At 51.2% G+C, this 20,011-nt stretch overlaps 1 protein-coding gene across 4 annotated transcripts in view; it reads right to left on the minus strand.

Annotated features, from left to right (window-relative positions):
• MRPS9 (mitochondrial ribosomal protein S9) overlaps window positions 1–20,011 on the minus strand; it is a 123,399-nt gene that overhangs the window by 41,706 nt on the left and 61,682 nt on the right. The window contains exon 11 of one of the 4 annotated variants that reach the window (XM_079941224.1): window positions 11,738–11,950. The exons of 2 other annotated variants lie outside the window; for them this stretch is intronic. In XM_079941224.1, coding sequence (XP_079797350.1) covers window positions 11,833–11,950 — 118 coding nt within the window. In that variant the 3' untranslated portion in view covers window positions 11,738–11,832. Of the gene's footprint in view, window positions 1–11,737; window positions 11,951–12,366; window positions 13,873–20,011 lie in introns of those variants that run through there. One more of the 4 variants, XM_079941228.1, reaches the window with a different exon arrangement.

Below are 20,011 nucleotides of genomic sequence, written 5' to 3' on the forward strand. Positions count from 1 at the left end.
GGTTCACACCATCACATCCACAGAGAGATGCCAACGCCACTATTTCTCCCCATTTCTTTCTTGCTCCCATTCAACCCTCCCCCAGCCTCGAAACGCATCCGGGGCCCAGACATCTTGCTGGACAGAGACGCTCACAGTCAGACTGCAAGATGGGATGTGGAGACGGCAGCTGACACCAGTGGTGTGACGTGGGAAGACCCCTTCCCGCGGGCACCTCGGCCATCAGCGGGCACGCAGCCCAGCCTGGGAGGTGCGTGCTGTCTGTGGCTCCACCGACGTGACACCCATGGCCCACTTTCCCACCACAAAGTACCTCCTCAGCCAAAGTTCTATGTGAACATCCCCAGGAGTCAGCTGCCCAGGGAGCGGTAGGGTGGGGACCGGCGTCTCCATTGGCTCGGGAGGAAAGCGAAGCCAGGGCAGCTCGCACACAGCCAGAGGGAGGAAAGACTAGATGTGCGCTGAATCTACTGCAGGACGGCTCTGCTCCAGACCCTGGCAGTGCTGCACTGCCTTGGTTATCTCATCTGTAAAATGGGGCTGATAACTCCAGAGGACGTTGTAAGGATTAAATGAAATAACGCAGGAGCCGGTTTCCCGTGGTGCCTGGGCTAGGGGAGCCTTCAGTTTAAGCGTCAGCTGACCCTCCAATGTCCTTACAAGTGTCTCTGTCTTACAGATAAGGAGACCGGGGCACAGAAAGGAAAATGACCCACCAGCACGGTACATGGCCTTGTTAGGCCTCAAGATGCAGACCCGCTGACTGCAAAACCTGCCCTCTTTCCACTCGAGAACAGGGCGGTTTCGGAGCTCAGGCTGCCTGCTTCCAAGTTCCGGCACTTGCACCCTGACTTGAGACAGCTTCCTACAGAAAGTGTCGTGACCTGGCTTGACCACCACACCCAAGCCTTCTGCCTCAGAAAATACACAACAACGCGCCGCCATCCGGACAAAAATCCGAGCACCACGTTCCATGATGACTTTGATGACATCAGCAAAGAAGCTCTCATCGGAGCCCCTGGAGCTCCAAGAGGTTCTGTAGCAGAGTTTAGCGTCTGAGGCCAGTAATGAACATGAAAGCCAATAGGATGTTCTCATCAGTGTTCCTACAATTTCAAAAATCCTTTTTCTTTATGACATATTTCCATCTCTGTTATTTTATTTTATTTTTTTTTGTAGAAGGTTAAGTGGATGTAAAGAGAAAGATCATTAGAGAAAACCTTCCTAATTCCTAAGGCTTAGTGCGCGGTAGGCATTCCATAGATGCTTGTAGAATGTAGGAATAAATGGATTACATGAACGAATGCAGCTATTTTCTTCTTGTGAGTTGGCGCAAAGGCCGGTTCTACAGAGACTGGCTAAAACCTGTATCCTGAGAGCTCTCAAGTGTCCTTTGCTTTGCTGAAAAGCCCACTGTCTCTACATCTTAGATGCCCCCTGTGGCACGGATGTCCCCCACGGGTACCGCCAGAGGCTCATGCCTGCTTGGTAAGCATTCAACTTGAGCTTGAACGCGAGAGCCTAGGAGGTGTCCACACTTACGCGGGGACCCGCAGCTCAGGCGGGGAGCACCCCTTCCTCTGGGCGTCGTGTTCATTCTGTGCCCTTTGCTGGGGGCTGGGCAGTTCTGATCCCATTTCCACCCATTTGATGATTCTTGAAAAAAACAAACACGCAGACGAGATCAGCAGGCTGACGCCGCTGAGATAGGACACAGGCTTTGCTGGGAGCTACGTTAGGAGACGCTCTTGGGTCAGAGGGACCTGGGCTGGTCAGAACACCTGAGCCTGAGTCTTGGCTCTGGGGTCTCATCAAGGAACCACGGAATATTCCTCCTCCTACCCGACCTGTGACGCGGCCCTGGCGACACTCATTAAACAAATGGTGGGCACAGAAAACACTCGGACTCAGTGCAGAGACAAGCTGGCCTGACTCAAAGGATCACGCCCGCAAATGTAGGGGCACGAGGAGAGCTCGCCGTGGCCACCGGAGGGTCCTTGGCTCATGACATGTTCTCAGCAGCCAGTAACTTCAGATGATCATATGCACCCCACTCTCAGGTTAAACTACAGGCACCCCCCAATCGGCCGTTCATGCACCTGGCACCTTCCCAATTTCTGCTACATAAAGCGGAACATCACCGCTATTATAATTTGTCTATGTTTCCCCTTACATCAAAGTTCTGTATGTTTTCATCTTGTTGTAATCAACAAATCCCAGGTTTGACATGCTGGTACCACGTGCTTCTATGTTGCAAACCGTGCTCCGTGAACCAGTGTATCAAGCTAAAGACCGTTCTATTGCTTGATCCCGATAGGAATAAAAGGGAGTCTGCGGAAACCTGTGTGGGCCGCGTGTCCCCAAGGCTGAGCAAAGCGCAGTCCTAACATATTTAAAATCCATTATCTGACCACACGTAACAGGAATTATTTACAATTTACACGTTACAGCGTTAACACCACATTCATGGTCATATACAGTCTGGTTCTGAGCACAACACTGACAGCAGGTGGGGTGGCTGACACTCCCTTGCACACAAGGGGCTCAGACATGTTAGAGGATTTTGCAAGATCACATTAGAAATAAACCCCGACCTCTTCAGCTCATTTCACTGGACGCTCCACAGGGGGAACAATCTTTCTTTAAAAGACTGCTTTTCTCTTTTTAGGCAGATCGACTCTCTCCTGCCATCTTTTTACCCATCCACTCTTCTACCTTCCCATCCATTTATCCATCCAGCTACCCATCTACCCACTCATCCATCCACCCATTCTTCTATCTGCCCTTCCAAACATGTCTCCACATCCCTCCATTGATCCATCCAACCATGTATCCCCTCCCCCATCCATGCACCCACCCATCCACCCATCCATCCATCCATCCATCCATCCATCCTTCCACTCAACGTTTGAGGACCTTCTTTGTGCTTGTCACTCTACAGAGCACCGGAACTACCTACCAGTTTTTATTCTTATAACAAGTTTTCATTTTGAAAAAGCGATGGCAATAAAGGTGATTCAGGCACACCTCCTGGTACTGCGCTTTCCTTCATTGTGCTTGGCACAAACTGAAGGTCTGTGACAGCTCTGCGTTGAACAAGTCTATCTGAGCCATTTTTTCCAACAGCATTGGCTCACTTCACGTCTCTGTGTCCCATTTTGGTCATTCTTGCAGTATTTCAAGCTTTTCCTTTACTATTATATTTGTTACGGTTATCTGTGATCGGTAATCCTTGACATTACTTGTGTGATTGTTTTGGGTCGGGGTGCCACGAACATTGTCGTCTTATTTCAAGCAATTGTCACGGCCACCCCAGCCTTCAGGCACCACCACCCTGATCAGTCAGCAGCTGTCAAATCAAGGCAAGACCCCCCCCCCCCCCGCCCCGCCAACAGAAAGATTATGCCTCGTTGCAGGCTCAGGTGATGGTTAGCATTTTTTAGCAATAAAGTATTTTTAAATTAAGGTACACACATTGTCTTTTTAGACACGACGCTAATGCACACTGAATAGACTACAGGATAGTGTCAATGTAATTTTTATATGCACTGGAAAACCAAAAAAATTTGTGACTCGCTTTACTGCGATGGCCTGGACCCGAACCCACGGCACCTTGGAGGTGTGCCTGTACCCGCACGGGTGTCTTCTCGTTTGAAAATCGACCATTGATTTTCCCCGATGATAGCAAAACACAGTAATGTGCTCTAATTCTTCCTGTCAAGTGAAATAAAATACTCGGGAGTCTGACAACAAAAGAGCCAGGAAAAGACCTAGTTACTAAGAGCCTTCTTCCTCGTAAGTGCACCAGAAGTACAGTCATTAGGCTTATGTCGTTGGACCCCTTTAGATGAAAAGGGCGCACATCCAATTACTTCACATGATAACGAGTTCAAATAATTAGAAACCCTTCCCTGAACAGAGTCTTGGAACTTTTTGGAGGAGCTAATTTAAGCGTCTAGGTGTTTTCTCAGGCTGCCCTTCATAGTTGAGATTCACTTATCTTCACTACTGCACTCTGTTTTGCCATTTTAATTCCTCCATTTCAGAGTTGAGGGCAGTGAACCAATTATCAATGATGTAGGTGGCCTTACAGATAAATGGAAGTGTTTCAAAGTAGATGAAAACAAAATGCCCACAATCATACTGAACTAGAGTGAAACAAAATATGAATCCATTATCAACTAACAGATGAAAGGAAAAAACTCAGACGTGCAAAAGAATAAAAAACATTTGAAATTTCTAAATAAAAAAAAAATACAACAAAACTAACACTCCTGTTAAACATTTTTAAAGTTTGCCCTAAACAGGCTGTACCTCCAATGAAATCACTTTCACCAAGTCTCCCAAGCACCACTGACTGACTTTCTTACGATTAATGCAGTAAAGCAGTGGTTCTCAAACTCTGGGGAGCATCTGTATCACCTGGAAGGCTGGTTAACACACAGAGTACTGGGTCCCACTCAGAGTTTCTGATTCAGATTCAGTTTCAGATTCAGGAGGTCCAGAGTTAGCGCAAGAATTTGCATTTCTAAATCCTAGGCTGCTGGATCCTAGGGAGACCCCACTTTGAGAAGCAAGGGAAGAGACCATCCCTAGTCATCTTACATAACTTCTCAGCTGCGGGTGGCACTGGGGACCACTCCCTAGACCCCCGAACAGTACACTTCTCTTGCTTTCTCTGCCATCCCTCCTTGTCTCCTTTTTAGTCTCCGGTATCCCTCGAGATTTGCCCTAGGCTTCTGCTCTTTCACTGAAATCCTACCGAGCAAATTCATTCACTCTGAAGCCTTCGTCACCACCTACAGCCGGCAGCCCCGAGGCTGCAGCTCTGGCCTGTTACATGTGAGCTTCACAAGGTCATGGTTCCACGTCGCATTCACAGCTGCATCCCAGGTGACCAGAGCATGCCTGGCACATGGAATGTGCTCCGTAAATATCTGTTACAACTTCCTGGTAGATATTTCTACCTAACTGTTCCACAAGCTAACTGGCAACCGAGATCAAATGTATTCGGAAAGACATACATCAAAAAAAGGATATTATATAAACTAGGTTCTCCGCCCACCCCACCCAATATTTCCAATGGTACCATCATCCACCAGTTTTGTAAGATCTAAGAAAGCTAACGGTCATCCTGGAATCCTGGCCTGTCAAACGCCAAGTTGTGTTGGCTTTACCTTCTAAATCCCTTGCAAGTCCATCTGTTTCTTCCCATTGCCACTGCCTGGCTAGGCCACCTCAGTCTCTCACCCGGATGCCACAGCGCCTGCCCCCGCCCCCCGTGTGCCTCCTGTAATCGCCCCAGCACGGCAGACGGCTGACAAAGCAGGTCTCATCCTGCCTGCAGCGCAGGGCGTCACTGCGGCCTCAGAGTCTCCTGATGGGCCCCCGCTGCTTCTCCGGCTGTCCTTCACCCCCTCGTTCCCCAGCCTGCGCTCCAGTTGGCCTTGACTTATTCTTGCTCCTTGAACACTCCACGCTCTCTTCTTTCTGAGCCACCACTCGTGATACTCCTCCCACTTGGAATAGACTTTCCTTTTCCTCCGACTACATTTTACTGACTACCTCCTGCCCATTTTTCAGTTCCCGACTTAAAAATTCACATCCTCCAAGAAGCCTTCCCTTTCCCCCGCAAAAAAACGAAACAGAACATCCCCAAAACGGGGATACGGCCTCCCTTGCATTCCAATAACCCTCTGTATCTGCATCGCCAGGGGAAGGCTCCCGTCTATGCAGTGCTGGGCCCAGGGCTGGACCCAGCTGCATTTGCTAAAGGAACAGCCAACCAGATTCAATGGGGGGAAATTTAAAAGAAATGATTTTAAATGAAATTATTTTTCTATGTTGAGAACAGCCAATGGAGCGGTTCTATCTGGGAAGGGGCACAAAGGGACACTTGGGACCATGGAGGTTTTCTGTATCTTGCTCTGGTGGAGGCTACATGGGTGTGGACGTAGGTATAGATCCATCAAGGTGTACACTGAAGAGCTGTGGGTTTTAAGTGTGTAAATCATACATCAGTAAAAAGAAGTAAGTTATTTTAAACTTATAGCATAACCCATATGGGGACAGAAATACTCCTATGAGTTAAACAACTCATGCAGGATATAACAATAGAATTTACTAACAACCAAAGGCATAAAGGTCCCTTAAGGAGCTAATTATTTCCCAAAGGTCCAGAACTAAAAACATGGTGAAGTAATTCCTTAAGTCTTTGTTCTGGAATTGAGATTGTTTTGCAGTGACTATGCCTTTTACTCAAAGTTGAGGCCCTGAAATATTTTCAAGGAAAGAAATTATTTCAAAGTCATTCTCTACAGAATCACACAGATTATTTAAAAACCCCATTTCCAAATTGAGTTAATGAAGTATAGTTACATTTCAATGTTTGAGAAATCTTTACGGTCATGACAACAGCTGCTCAGTGGGGTCCACGGTGTGCTTGATATTATCATTTCCTTCTTGAACCGTAGGAACAGGACACAGCGTGAACCACTACTGCCCTATTAAAAAGGAGCCCTGCTATCCTGACTTTTGACCAAGAGAATTTTCCAAGCATCTCAAGAAATGTAGAATTGTCTGGTTGTCTGTCTTGGACTAGAACACAAAACGCGGACGTCCAAGGTTTGTCTCTAAGCAGTAGAAAATGGAGGGCACTTAGGCGCTTGTTTTCTGGAAGTTACTTTTCATGAGGAGGTGGTCCCTGCGCTTCTCACGCTGGGCTCCCTAACAGTCCCCATGGCTCTGGCGATGTGTTTTTGTTCCAGCTGCTCCACGGTCCCTTGGACCAGGTAAAAGCCAGTGTTGAAACATCAATGAAAACATTCTTCAGGTAGGGTGAAAAACACCCAAGGGATACTACATGCCTCCAAAGTAATGAGACTGAGAGCCACTAACCACTAAAGGGGCACTTTCGACACTTCAGATGGGACTCATTGCCCTCTGCCCACTTGGGTGATTTTTCTACAAAGGAATCTTTTGCTCCTATCCTTGGTATTGTTTTAGTGAAAGTTCCAGTTTCCTTATGTCTCCATTTACTGCTGGTATTTTCACACTCAAATATTAAAGGAGAGAAAAATTTTAAACTCCTGATTATCTAATTTAGTGAGGATATTACTTTATCATCATCATCATCACCAAGTGAGGGAGGTTTTTTTTTTTTTTTTAATTTACCAAACCGTTCCAGTACCAGAAATAGAAAAACTGAAAGCATCCCAGCCTGACTGCCCCTTTTCCTGATGGGAAGACGGAGGTAGCTAACGGACAGACAACGGATAGCCTGCCCCCCGCAGATGTGCTTATCACTAATCTGAGGTACTCTGTTGCTTTCTCAAAGTATTACCCATGAAAAGGAAATAATCTGATAAAGTTGGCGTTACACAGGGGAGGGGAGGGGGTATGAGCGACGGTCAGCGCTGGTGATGGTGGTGGATATGGTGATGGTGGTGACGGCGGTGACTGATCGTGATGGTGACGCCGGCCCGGTCCTCTCCCGTTTCTTCATCACCGCCTGTCTTCTCTGCCTCCCGCCTCCCCGCGCGGCCTCTGCCCGGAGAAACACAGCCGACAGGATTTGCACCCAAGCCGCACGTCCACGGGCGCAAGGCTGCTGTGCCCAGCGAAGCGGCACCGCTCGGCTGGCCCGCGCCCTGCTCGGCGCCCTCTCGGCTGCGGCCCCTCCGCGCCCCCCGCGCGCCGGCACCGCCTCGCGTGGCGCGCGCAGCCCGAGCCCCGGACTACCGGGCCGGCCCGCCCACCCGCGGGGAGCGCCCGCGACCCCGGCCCGCTCGCCGCCGAGTCCCCCGGCCCGGCCACCAGTCACTTACGCCTGCGCTGGGCCCGCCGCCCGGCGGCCCCGAGACAAAGGCTGCGCGGCCGCTGCGCCGCCGGCTGCTCCCGGAGCTTCGGCTGCCGGGGACCGGGAGGAGGATGGGGCGGAGGGGACCGTGTGGGAGGGGACCGTGTGGGAGGGGCCGGCGCGCCGCGGTTCACCCGCTGGAGCAGCCCAGACCCCAGCCCTCCTCCCCCGCCCGCCGCCCTCCCGGGTCCTCGGGGAGCGAGTGAGAGGAAGAGGATGGAGGGAGACGGAGAGAGGGAGGGAGAGGGAGGGAGGGAGGGAGAGAGAGAGAGAGAAAGAGAGAGAGAGGGAGGGAGTGAGTGTTCCTCCTTCCTAGTCACAATCCTCTCCATCCACCCCCGCGTCCCCAGCAAGCTTCGGGAAAGGCCAGACTCTGCCTCACCTGGGCAACCCTGGAGACGCTCCCACCCACCCGCCTCCTTCCACCGCGCGCAGCTCTCCCAAGGATGGACGTCAGACCATTAAATGGAGAGCAAAGCCGAGGCCTGGGAGGTCAAGTGCGCCAAGACGCGGGGCCAGGAGGGGCTGCTGCGGGAAGAAGGCCCCGGGTGCCAGACCCACCCCTTCCCTGTTTTCCTCCCCAAAGCCTGGCACCTGGCAGACCGGCAAGGTTGTAGGGTGGGGACTGCACACTCCCTCTCTGGGAGAATAACACTGCCGTTTGGCTCCGAGATTTACATCTTGTTATGAAGAGTAGGTTTGATTTATTTTTATTTTTAAAACTTTTTAATTGTGGCATTTAAAAGAATCAAAAGTAGAGAGAATAGTATCATGAACCCACAAGTGCTCAGCTCCAGCCTGAAAGACTGTCAACATTTTCTCTTTTTTCCTTTCATCTGCTCCGCACTTCCCTATCCCTGGACGCTAAGGACTTAAAAACAAACAAACAAAACAAAAAAAACATGGGGGACTTCCCTGGCGGTCCAGTGGTTAAGACTCCACACCGGCTGGATCCCTGGTGGCGGAACTAAGATCCCACATGCCACGCGGCAGAAAAACAAAACCAACAAACAAACACATGATCACCATATCATGATCCCACGTTACAAAATTAAGAATAATTCCTTGATATCTCGTGACTATGATTTATTCACAGCCTGGTCTGCGTTGCCTGCTTTGCGTTCAGTGCTTTACCTGTGCCGCTCAGCCTAGGTGGGCCCTGACTGCCACTGACGCTCGTGGTAGAGGGGAGGTGAGCTGGTAGTTGCCGGCCCGCAGTCGCTGCTGGAGCAGGAATCGGTGAGCACTGACCCCCTCCACGGCCCAGACGCTCCTTAGTGTGCCCAAACCCCTTGAGAATCTTGATTGAAGGCCATCCTTCCAGAATAACGCACACATAGAATTTGGATTTAAATTCCAGGAGTTTCGATCCAGTTCTCACAGTGTGTCTGAGAATGCTGCAGCCGAGGCATGCCCCTCGCCCCCCGCTTAGGGAGCACTGCTGGGAGGTGGCAGAGACAGCCAGGGTGCAGGCTGTGACTCAGACTGCCTGGCTTTGAACCCTACGTGTCTTGCTAGCCTAGTGGCCTTGGACCACTTACTTGACTCCTCTGTGCCTGCTTCCCCATTGGGAAAAGGTGGGGCTGTCATTCGAGGCTGTCTAGCCGGGCTGCCAGGGCGCTGTCACGCATGGGCGGTGCCTGGCACCGGAAGCGTGGGGAGACGCTCAGAGCATTCTGCTCGTACCCTCTGAGTGGTTAAACCCAGAAGGACCACGGCCCCAGAGGATTCGCAGCCTTACTTGAAGCAGAGGGAAAGGGCCCACGCCTGCTTTCTGCTGCAGTAGAAGCAGCGTACACACACACATATGACAAAGACAAAGCGGCCCTTCTCTCTTTGACGGGGGCGGGAAGCGGGGGGCGGCATGGATGTTTGCCTGATGGCCAACGTGGAGTTCTTAGAACTGTGCGGGTCACGTGTACCGACATGGCTCCAGGAAATGATCTCTGAGATGCTGAAAGGATGCAGTCATTCTCTATCACCCACGCCAGCCAAACTGGCCTCAGTTAATGGACCGAGACGGTCCCCGAAGCCTCACCTCCTCTCCGAGGTGGCCCCTGACAGCCTCGGGCAGTGGGCAGTGTCCCCAGTCTGAGCTCCTGGCCACCGGCCTGCTTTAGTGACTAGGGCTGTGGGTCGCTGTGCGTGATGTGTCGGCCCATCTAGGCTGTAAACGTGCAGAGAGCTGCGATTGTTAACGCAGGGTCTCAGCATCCCTCAAACATCTGTCCATCGTCCACCCAGCATTGGTGCAAGAGGTGTGCACAGAGACGTCAAGTAAGTGGTCCAAGGCCACTAGGCTAGCAAGGCACGTAGGGTTCAAAGCCAGGCAGTCCGAGTCAGAGCCCGCACCCTGGCTGTCTCTGCCACCTCTCAACAACGCTCCCTAAGCTAGGTACCTAGGGGGAAGGGACTCTCCCTGATTATGACCCCCTGGTTCTGCCTCTTCACCTCCTGGTTGCTCGGTATCCGCACCCCTGAAGTGGGAAGCACGGTCACTTCCCCCGCGTGGCGCTGGGCTCCCGGGACCTCCTGACGAGTGCCCACCTCTCTCTCTGCCCCGTACTTCCCCTTTCTCTCCCGCTTCCCTTCCCTCACTCCCGACTCTCTGTTTTCCTTTCCTATCTCACAATATGGATTATATGATTTTTAAAACCGTTTGATGGAATTTGCTTGTATCAATGAAGGATGATGTAGGTGAATAAAATCAAGACTAAAGCTTTTGTAGAGTGAGATGTACAAATGACAAACAGCGTCTACTTCTACTCAGGGGAGAACGACCCGACTGTAGGTCTTCAAACAGAAGGGAGAATATTTGAGGGATACCCAGGCCTTATGGGTCTTCTTGGGAATAAATTTACCAAAGGACCCTGAAGTTAAGAGAAAGCATAACAGAGAGTGTTACTGGCATCTACTTGTTCTTTGGGGACAATCTGACACTCTGGGCCAGCTCCAAGAAAGAACTATTACAATGACAACGAACTTTAGTCATGGTAAAGAAACAGGGTTTGGTTTAGCTAAAGGAAGACCCTATGAATGTGAAAGGACAGCTCTTGGTGATGCATGGATTTCGAGGCCCTAACAATCAACTTATAGAAGATTTTAATAGAAGGAGAGCTGTATCTTATCTGGGTGTCCAGCTGTTGAGAAACCTAAACTTATTGACACTAAAGATAAGCTTAGATAAAAGACCTTCAGTTCAAATGGAGGCAAAAATACTTGAAAATGAGCCTAATGCTAGCAACTAAATGCAGGCAGTAATCGTATCTGTGAGAGACTACAGATCATCGAGGAATAGCAGGTTATTAACCACCAAGTGCTCTGTGCCTCATGACATGTGAGCCGCAGCTAACTCTCCCACATCAAAGGAAATCGGCTGTCCTAACAAGGAAACTCACAGCCTAGTTGGAAACTAAGAAAATTGAGGAGCTCGTAGGGGGTGAGGTGTGGTCTACGTGGTCTCCTGTTGAACCTGGATGGGCTTGGGGCTGCTTCCACCAACAGATAAGGGAGGGAGGGTCCATCTGTGGTCTCCTGGGACTAGATCATCAGAGGCATGTAGCTTCCATCTGCTTCAAACAATCGCTCACCCTCCAGTGCTTCCTCTTGGGATAAGCCCACCAGGCTGGGAGAGGTCCAAGCCACACGGAGAGGTGCCCAGGTCAGTGGTCCCAGCCGTTGAGTGCCCCCAGCCCATGTACCAGACATATGAACGAAGATGCCTCCCTGTGATTCCAGGGCCCAGCCTTCAAGTTCCCTCCAGTTTTCCATCCCAGACCTCAGATGCCATGGAGAAGAGATTAGTCATCCCCTCTGTGCTCTGTCCGAATTCCTGACACAAAGAATTTGGACATAGTAAAAAGGTGTTTAATGCCACAGAGTTTGGGTAGTTGCTGTGTAGCAGCAGATGACAGGAATATCAAACAATCTGCCAGATGCCTGAGGCAGACTTTGCCTCCAAAGAGCTCACAGTCTTAGCAGGGACGGCGGTGGTATGAGCTGAGCAAGAAGCTTGGGGGCTTCCGAGCTGGACGCTGCCCCTCTGGCTGCGTGGCCCTGGGGAGTGACTGTCTCTGTGCTCCCTGTCTTCGTCTGTAAAATAAAGGTAACGATAGTACCTGCTTCACAGGCGAGCTGTGGAGAGAGAACATCCCTGAACCGCGTAGAGCGCAGTGAACGCTGCCTTGGGGCATAATGTTGTCACGCCCCAGGCACACGTACCTGTGACACCAGCAGGAGACAGGCTCCTGAGCCCCAGACATAGCGTCAGGTGATCTCTGTGTCAAGGGAAGCGGATTCCTAGCATGGATTTGATCAGTAGGCTCTATGGTTTTATAATGAGTTCACAATGGCTTCCTTGAAATCAGAGTTTTACAATCTTTTTTGGACTGTGACCCACAGTAAAAAAATACATTTGCTATTGTGACCTAATACACACAAGCATCCACTGCTATAAAGACCACATTAAGGGGCTTCCCTGGTGGCGCACTGGTTACGAGTCCACCTGCCAATGCAGGGGACACGGGTTCAAGTCCTGGTCTGGGAGGATCCTACATGCCACAGAGCAACTAAGCCCGTGCACCACAACTACTGAGCCTGCGCTCTGGAACGTGTGAGCCACAACTACTGAGCCCTCAATGAGGAGTAGCCCCAACTCGACACAACTAGAAGGAGCCGCACGCAGCAACGAAAACCCAACGCAGCCAAAAGTAAATGAATAAATAATTATTTTTAAAAAAAGAAAATTGGAGAATATTAGAAACAATATTAAAAAAACCACATCAAGATGTTCATGAAACAATACTTGCCCTTACTCTGTGCAATGCACTCTGATATTCCGTATTCTGTTCTCTTTAATTTTACAAAATCCACTAAACTGATTTTGTGACCTGCTAAATGCGTTGAAATTTACCATCTGAAAAGCAGCGTCTTAAATAATCATTTTTATAGTTTCCTTGCCCTAAATATTTCACTGTGTTTTCCGTTGTTCATCTAACTCACGCTCCACCTTCTGGAAGTGGCCCCCCTTCAGGACGCCCATCCACTGGCCCCCATCCTGACTGGCTCTGCTGGCTTCTGGCGGAGCCAGGGGTCTGTCCAACCTGGTGACGCCAGACCTCGTGCTGTGTGCTGCCCCGCAGGTCCTGGCAGCGTGCTGGCACGTAGCGGGCGTCAACAAGTTTTGAATTGGTCTTAGAACAGGGTTACTAACTTTATGGTTCTGCTCACGTTTTATGTGTGCTAAGCACTTAGCTGGTTCTCAGATGATTTATAACTTGAGGTCGTTATTTGGTGAGAGGATGCGATATGCCAGGGAGAAGAGACCTGGCCAGCACTCCTTTCCCGGGTGTCCTACACCAACACGCACACAGTTCTTAGTCTTCACCCCAGTCACAATGCCATAAAGCTGCTGTCGCTTCATAACCACAGGACATGGAAAATCAAACTCCAGAAAGTGCCTCGCAGGTAAAACTTTACACCGCCTGGTGCTGCAGACCAGCTGGTGACCGCTTCTGGTCACTGCCCGTCATAGACAATGACCCTGGCACGCGTTCTGCTACTACAGTCATTCCCCCAACGCACTGTCCTGCTCACAGGAAACAAGCAAGCAACTGCTAAGTTTTGTTGTTTTCTATCTTGTTTTGCTTTTTTCTTCTGCGGAACCTCATGAAAGGCAATGAAATGAGCCAGTGGCAATCTCAGAGAAACGTGAATTAGAGGCACAGATCCTTCAGGGGCATCTACATTTAGCTCACGGTGCAAAGTATTTTTGTCCACTCTTGGGCTGCTGTGTCAGCACAATGACAGCGTATTTGCACAGGTGACACACCTTAATTCCACTGTATCTGTAGACAGAGGGAATTACCTTCTCTTCAAGGGGAGTCATGTGATGGAGTAAAAAGGGGTGGCCTTTGGTGGCCCACAGACGAGGGTGCTGAATCACAGCTCCAGCATGCATCACCTGAGCGACTGGAACCCAGGAGCTTCAGCTTTTCGGGCTTCAATGACCTCATCTGTAAAATGGGGATAATAATATACGTCTCAGGGTCATGGTGTTAGACAAAGGTCCATGCACACCACGGGGTCAGGAGCCACTCCTTGTTCATGCGGTTGACACGTGTCTTGTGCCGTGGCGTCCTGCCTTCCGGACCAACGTGGGAGGGGCCAAGGACCGATGGCTGAGCCAAAAGCAGCCCCTGCAGGTGGGCCAGAGATGCCTCGGCCTAACTAGAAGGTCACTAGTGAGTGAGCAACAGGCCCGATCAATTAACTTTTAAAATAGCTTTATCCAAAGAAATGATTACCAAAAAGTCTGTTTAGTGGGTGTAGCAGATAGAACAATGGCTCCATAAAGATATCTGTGGTTCTAATCCCTGGAATTGTGAATACGTTCATGTTCCATGGCAAAAGGGACTTCGCAGATGTGATTAAGTCAAGGGTCTTGAGATGGGGAGACGATCCTGGATTATCCAGGTGGCCTTGTGTAACCACAAGGGTCCTTAAAAAGGGGGGGCCAGAGGGTCTGAGTCAGAGAAGGAGGTGTGAGGACAGACACAGAAGTCGGCTAATGTGGGGTGACCAGAAGTGAAGTGTTGTGTGTGTGATGGCATGAAAGTAGGAGAGACATGCAGGGGAAAAGCACAGGAGGGAGGATGGGGTTCTTCTCTACTGAGAAGGAAAACTGGATTTTTCCAAGTCAGGAGGTAATTAGGTCATGAAGGTGGAGCCCTCATCATGGGATTAGTGCCCTTATGAAAAGAGACCTGAGAACTTGCTTCTTCTCTGCGTCTTTGTCTCTTTCAGTCTCTCTGTCTCTGTCCCTATGTCTGTCTCTCCCCACCACATGAGGACACAGTGAGAAGGCAGCTAGTTGTCTACAAGCCAGTGGATCTGCTGGCATCTTGATCTCAGACTTCCAGCCTCCAGACTGTGAGATATAAGTATTTGTTGTTTGAACCACTCAGTCTTTGGTGTTTTTTGTCACAGCGGCCAGAACACCCTGCCCCCAGATAGCTCATGATGGAGGGAGATGGTGGTGGGTCTCAGCTGTGGCCCTGGGACCAAACGCAGCAGGGAGGTTTCTCCCTGACGTCCTTCCCGTAAGTTCCCCTCAGGGATGGAGGTCCACTGGGACCTGAACACACACGCAGCACGCAGCCGAGCGGGGCAAGGGGTAGCCTGTGACGGGCGTGGAGATGAGCCGCCTGCTTCTCGGCAGCGCCTGTGCCCGGGGTGGGAGCCTGGGGCGCAGACAAGCTCTGCAAGCCAGCTGCTCACGGGCCCACATCGGCTGTGAGAGCCACCTGGTGAGGTCACCCTACGAGGCAGGGCAGCCCCGCTCCGTGGAGCAAGGCAGAGCTTGAGGGCAGGCTCCGGGCTGCTGTCTGGGGGAGCTGAGGCTCTGTGCGGCTCACACCGTGTTTCAGCCTCTTTCTCTGGCCCGTCCTTTCTCCTCCCATCATGGGTGCTCATCTCTGCAGGAGTCGGCTTGAGCTGTCATGACAACGTGCCACAGACTGGGAGCCACGGACCAGGGGTGCTTAAACAGCAGAAACGTATTCTCTCACAGTCCTGGAGGCTGAAGTCCAAGCGCGAGGTGTCAGCAGGGTGGGTTTCTTCCGTGGCATCTCTTCTCGGCTCACTGATGCCCATCTTCCTCCTGTGCCTTCGTGGTGTTCTCCCTCTGTGTCCTCATCCCCTTTTCTTACAAGGACACTGAGTCCTATTGGATTAGGTTCTACCCTAATAGCCTCATTTTAACTTTTTTTTTTTGCGGTACGCGGGCCTCTCACTGTTGTGGCCTCTCCCGTTGTGGAGCACAGGCTCCGGACGCGCAGGCTCAGCGGCCATGGCTCACGGGCCCAGCCGCTCCGCGGCATGTGGGATCTTCCCGGACCGGGGCAGGAACCCACTTCCCCTGCATCGGCAGGCGGACTCTCAACCACTGCGCCACCAGGGAAGCCCTAACTTTTTTTTTAAATTAATTTTTATTGGAGTACAGTTGCTTTACAATGCTGTGTTAGTTTCTGCTGTGCAGCAAAGTGAATCAGCTCTATGTATACACGTATCCCCTTTTTTGGATTTCCTTCCCTTGTAGGTCACCACAGAGCACTGAGTAGAGTTCCCTGTGCTCTACAGCAGGTTCTCACTAGTTATCTATCCTATACATAGCAGTGTATATGTCAATCCCACTCTCCCAATTCATCACCCCCCTTCCCCCGCACCAACTCATTTGAACTTAATCACGTCTTTAAAGCGCCTGTCTCCAAACTCAGCTACATTCTGAGGGTGAGTTAGAGCTTCACCCTATGAATTTCGGGAGGACACAATTCAGCCCATAAAAATCTCTAATGAACAGCCGAGCTCCACAGCAGCATCTGCTTCTGGAGGATGCAGCCTGGACACCAAGCCAGCACACTACGCCCTGGTGCCCAGTGTCCACAGGTTCAGCCTGATGGAGTCTTCCCTGTCTTCCCTTTGGTCCACTACCCTGACGATGCACCGGCCACGCCTCTGCACACGCCCTTTCACTTTCAGTGTAAAGGCCACATCCTCCTGGAGCAAACGACCACAGGTGAAGCCGTACCATCTGGACCTTAACACTAATGTCTTTTTTTTTTTTTGGCTGCATTGGGTCTTGGTTGCTGTGCGTGGGCTTTTCTCTAGTTGCGGCAAATGGGGGCTACTCTTCGTTGCAGTGCACAGGCTTCTCACTGCAGTGGCTTCTCTTGTTGTGGAGCACGGGCTCTAGGTGCACGGGCTTTAGTAGTTGTGGCTCGTGGGCTCGGTAGTTGTGGTTTGTGGGCTTAGTTACTCCGCGACATGTGGGATCTTCCTGGACCAGGGATTGAACCCGTGCCCCCTGCATTGGCAGGCGGATGCTTAACCACTGCGCCAGCAGGGAAGCCCCAACACTAATGTCTTAATACTTCTTTAATGTGTCTCTCCCCTTCCACCACCACCGCCTTAGTTAAATCCATTGTCCCCTGCCCCTGGGTTTTTGCAACAGCATCGTAAGTGGCCCCGCTGTCTCCTGTCTCATCCATGTTTAATTCATTTCCTGCAGGCGCAGCGTTTGTGTGATATTAGCTGATGTGGTTTTCCTTTCTTGTAGGTGATGCAGGCTCCCCTTCCACTGAATCACTGGCATTCAGAGCTTCGGAAGGAGGCTGAAAAAAACCTAGAAAAGGGACATCTGCTCAGCTCTGCACGATACATGAGATATTTTTAAGTCCATGGAAGGAATTTATTCGTATAAACCTGGCTGGAGCGAGAAAGAAAAGCGTTATTTGTTTTTTTTGGTGGTGGTTGTTTTTTTGCGGTATGCGGTCCTCTCACTGTTGTGGCCTCTCTCGCTGCGGAGCACAGGCTCCGGACGTGCAGGCTCAGAGGCCATGGCTCACGGGCCCAGCCGCTCTGCGGCATGTAGGATCTTCCCGGACCGGGGCACGAACCCGTGTCCCCTGCATAGGCAGGCGGATTCTCAACCACTGCACCACCAGGGAAGCCCACGTTATCTGTTTTTTATTTCATTTTATGTTTCAAAATTATTTCCTTGCACACCAGGAGCCAAGTTGAGTCCCGAGCCCAGAGTTGGCTTAGAACAGAGTAGCAGGCTATGAGGCTGGAAGGTAAGATTCCCTGCTGGGGGGACCCAGGGGAGCCCTCCTGGATGGGAGGGGCCTGCAGGAGAGGGGGAGGGGCAGGCTCAGGCGTGGGGACCCCGGTTAATCCCACCCACACCCCCAAATGAACTTGTAGCCCGCGGGGTGGGAGGGCTCTTTCTGAGTCCCTGGGGCACACAGCCTGGTGATCAGGGGCACTCTGATGGCAAGGGCGGCTCCTGTGTCCTGTCCATGGCACGCGGGGGAGGAGAGGGCTGAGAGGACCGAGACCTGGAAGAGCCTGGGCTCGGGTGAGAAGGTCTCCAGAGTGAGGACCTCACGGGGAGGCCGAGCCAGGCTGTGAACTTGGGCGGCTGCTGCCACCTGACGCCCAGAGCGCAGGGCAGAGAGGCCGGTCTCAGCCGGGTGACCGCAGCCTGGGCCGCCCGGGGCCAGAGGAGTGAGGGGCTGGTGGAGACTCAGAGGGGCGTGCGGGAACCCAGGCCCCTCCTCCCTGCCACGGCGGGTTGAGCTTCTGCTGTGCCCAGACCCCTCTCGGAGGAGAAGGGGTAAGGGGGGAGCCCTGAGAGGAGAGAAACTGCTAGAAGGGCGTCTGCAACGTGGGCAGGTGCTCCCTGTTCCTTCCCTGCCTCACAGCCACTCTGTCGGGGGAGAAGACGATGAAGGGGTCAGTTCCCAGAAACGCCTCCCGTGCCCCCTTTCCCCCCCCCCCCCCTTTTCTTCTCCCTGTGTCTCTCTCTCCCTTCTTTTTCCTTCTTGTCTTTCCTTCCCCACCCCCCTCCCCAATAATTTTCGTTTGTGAAACTTGACTTGTCTCTGATACACATCCGATGATGTCACCTGCCTGCCACGACTCTCCAGTTCTCTCCTGGCAGTAAAAGCCCAGCACAAACCTTTGTCACAAATAAACCTTTGCAGTTTCTAGAAGGGGAGGCGCGCGGGGCAGAAGGAGGCTGGGAAGGACTGTGGTCTCTGGCACGGAGATGCTGGGTTACCGTCAGGACGAGGGTCCCAGCGTGGTTAGGCTCCAGGTAGCGTGCGGGAGACGGAGGGCCCACGCGGAGCCATCCTCACAGCCGGACTGTGTGCACCTGTCACACCTGTGGGCGCCTGTTCTACCTCATGAGCCCACTCTGGTGGACGGACTGCTTATCAACATCATAATTGTGATGCAAAACAGTATGGAGGTCCCTCAGAAAACGAAAACTAGGACCACCATATGATCCAGCCATCCCACTCCTGAGGATACACATGGACAAAGCTATAATCCAAAAAGATACACGCACCCCAGCGTTCACAGCAGCTCTATTCACAATAGCCAGGACATGGAAGCAACCTAAAGGTCCACTGACAGAGGAATGGATAAAGAAGATGTGGTACACACATACAATGGAATATTACTCAGCCATAAAAAGAACGAAATAATGCCATTTGCAGCAACATGGATGCAACTAGAGATGATCATACTAAGTGAAGTAAGTCAGACAGAGAAAGACAAATATCATATGATATCGTATGTGGAATCTAACATATGGCACACATGAACCTATCTACAAAACAGAAACAGACTCACAGACATAGAGAACAGACTTGTGGTTGCCAAGAGGGAGGAGGGGTGGGAGAGGGATAGAGTGGGCGTTTGGGGTTGGTAGATGCAAACTATTACATTTAGAATGGATAAACAACAAGGTCCTACCGTACAGCACAGGGAACTATACTTAATATCCTGTGGTAAACCTAACGGAAAAGAGTATGAAAAAGAATGTCTATATGGGCATAACTGAGTCAGCTGCACAGCAGAGACTGGCACAACACTGTAAATCAACTATACGTCAATAAAAAATATATAATAAATATTTTATATATATATATATATATATATATATATATATATATATATATATATATATATATATATAAAATGGAGGGAGGACAGACTCCACGGTGGCCCCTGGGATGCCCGCCCCTCGGGTGGAATTTGCTCCCGAGTGTGGGTGGGGCAGGAAGGAAAGCCTAGATGAGCATTCTCTGGACACGTGCAAAGCAAGCATCCCAGTGGCCGAGCCCCCACCGCAGATCTCAGCAGCACGTACTGCACATGCGCTAAGGTGGAGCGCGGCACTGGGGACGGAGCGTCCAGGATGCCCGGAAGCGCTGGCTTCCCTCGCTTCCAGGAAGAGGGCGAGGAGAGGGTGGGCTTAGAGGGCCTGTCTGTCTTCTGTCTGGAGCCCTGTTTCCTGTCCCCCCGCTGCCAGTGAGCTCGGGAGTGTGGTCGGACCTGGGGGAGCGGCTCACACTTCTCCGGTTAGATGCTTATCCTGCGACTCGGTTATCCTGTCTGAACTGAATCCTCAGAATATTAAATATACGCATAATCAAATGTAAGTACAAGCCCACATTTGAAAGTCAAATATAAAGAGTTTCTGAATTTGTATCATTTTGCATTATCCAGGCTTCTGCCTTCATCCACGGGAATGAATAAGTAAGAGTTGTCTGAGACCAAAATAATTTTCTGGGCAAAGAGGAA

The sequence above is a fragment of the Stenella coeruleoalba genome (assembly GCF_951394435.1).
Source record: "Stenella coeruleoalba genome assembly, chromosome: 13".
Taxonomy (NCBI): Eukaryota; Metazoa; Chordata; class Mammalia; order Artiodactyla; family Delphinidae; genus Stenella; species Stenella coeruleoalba.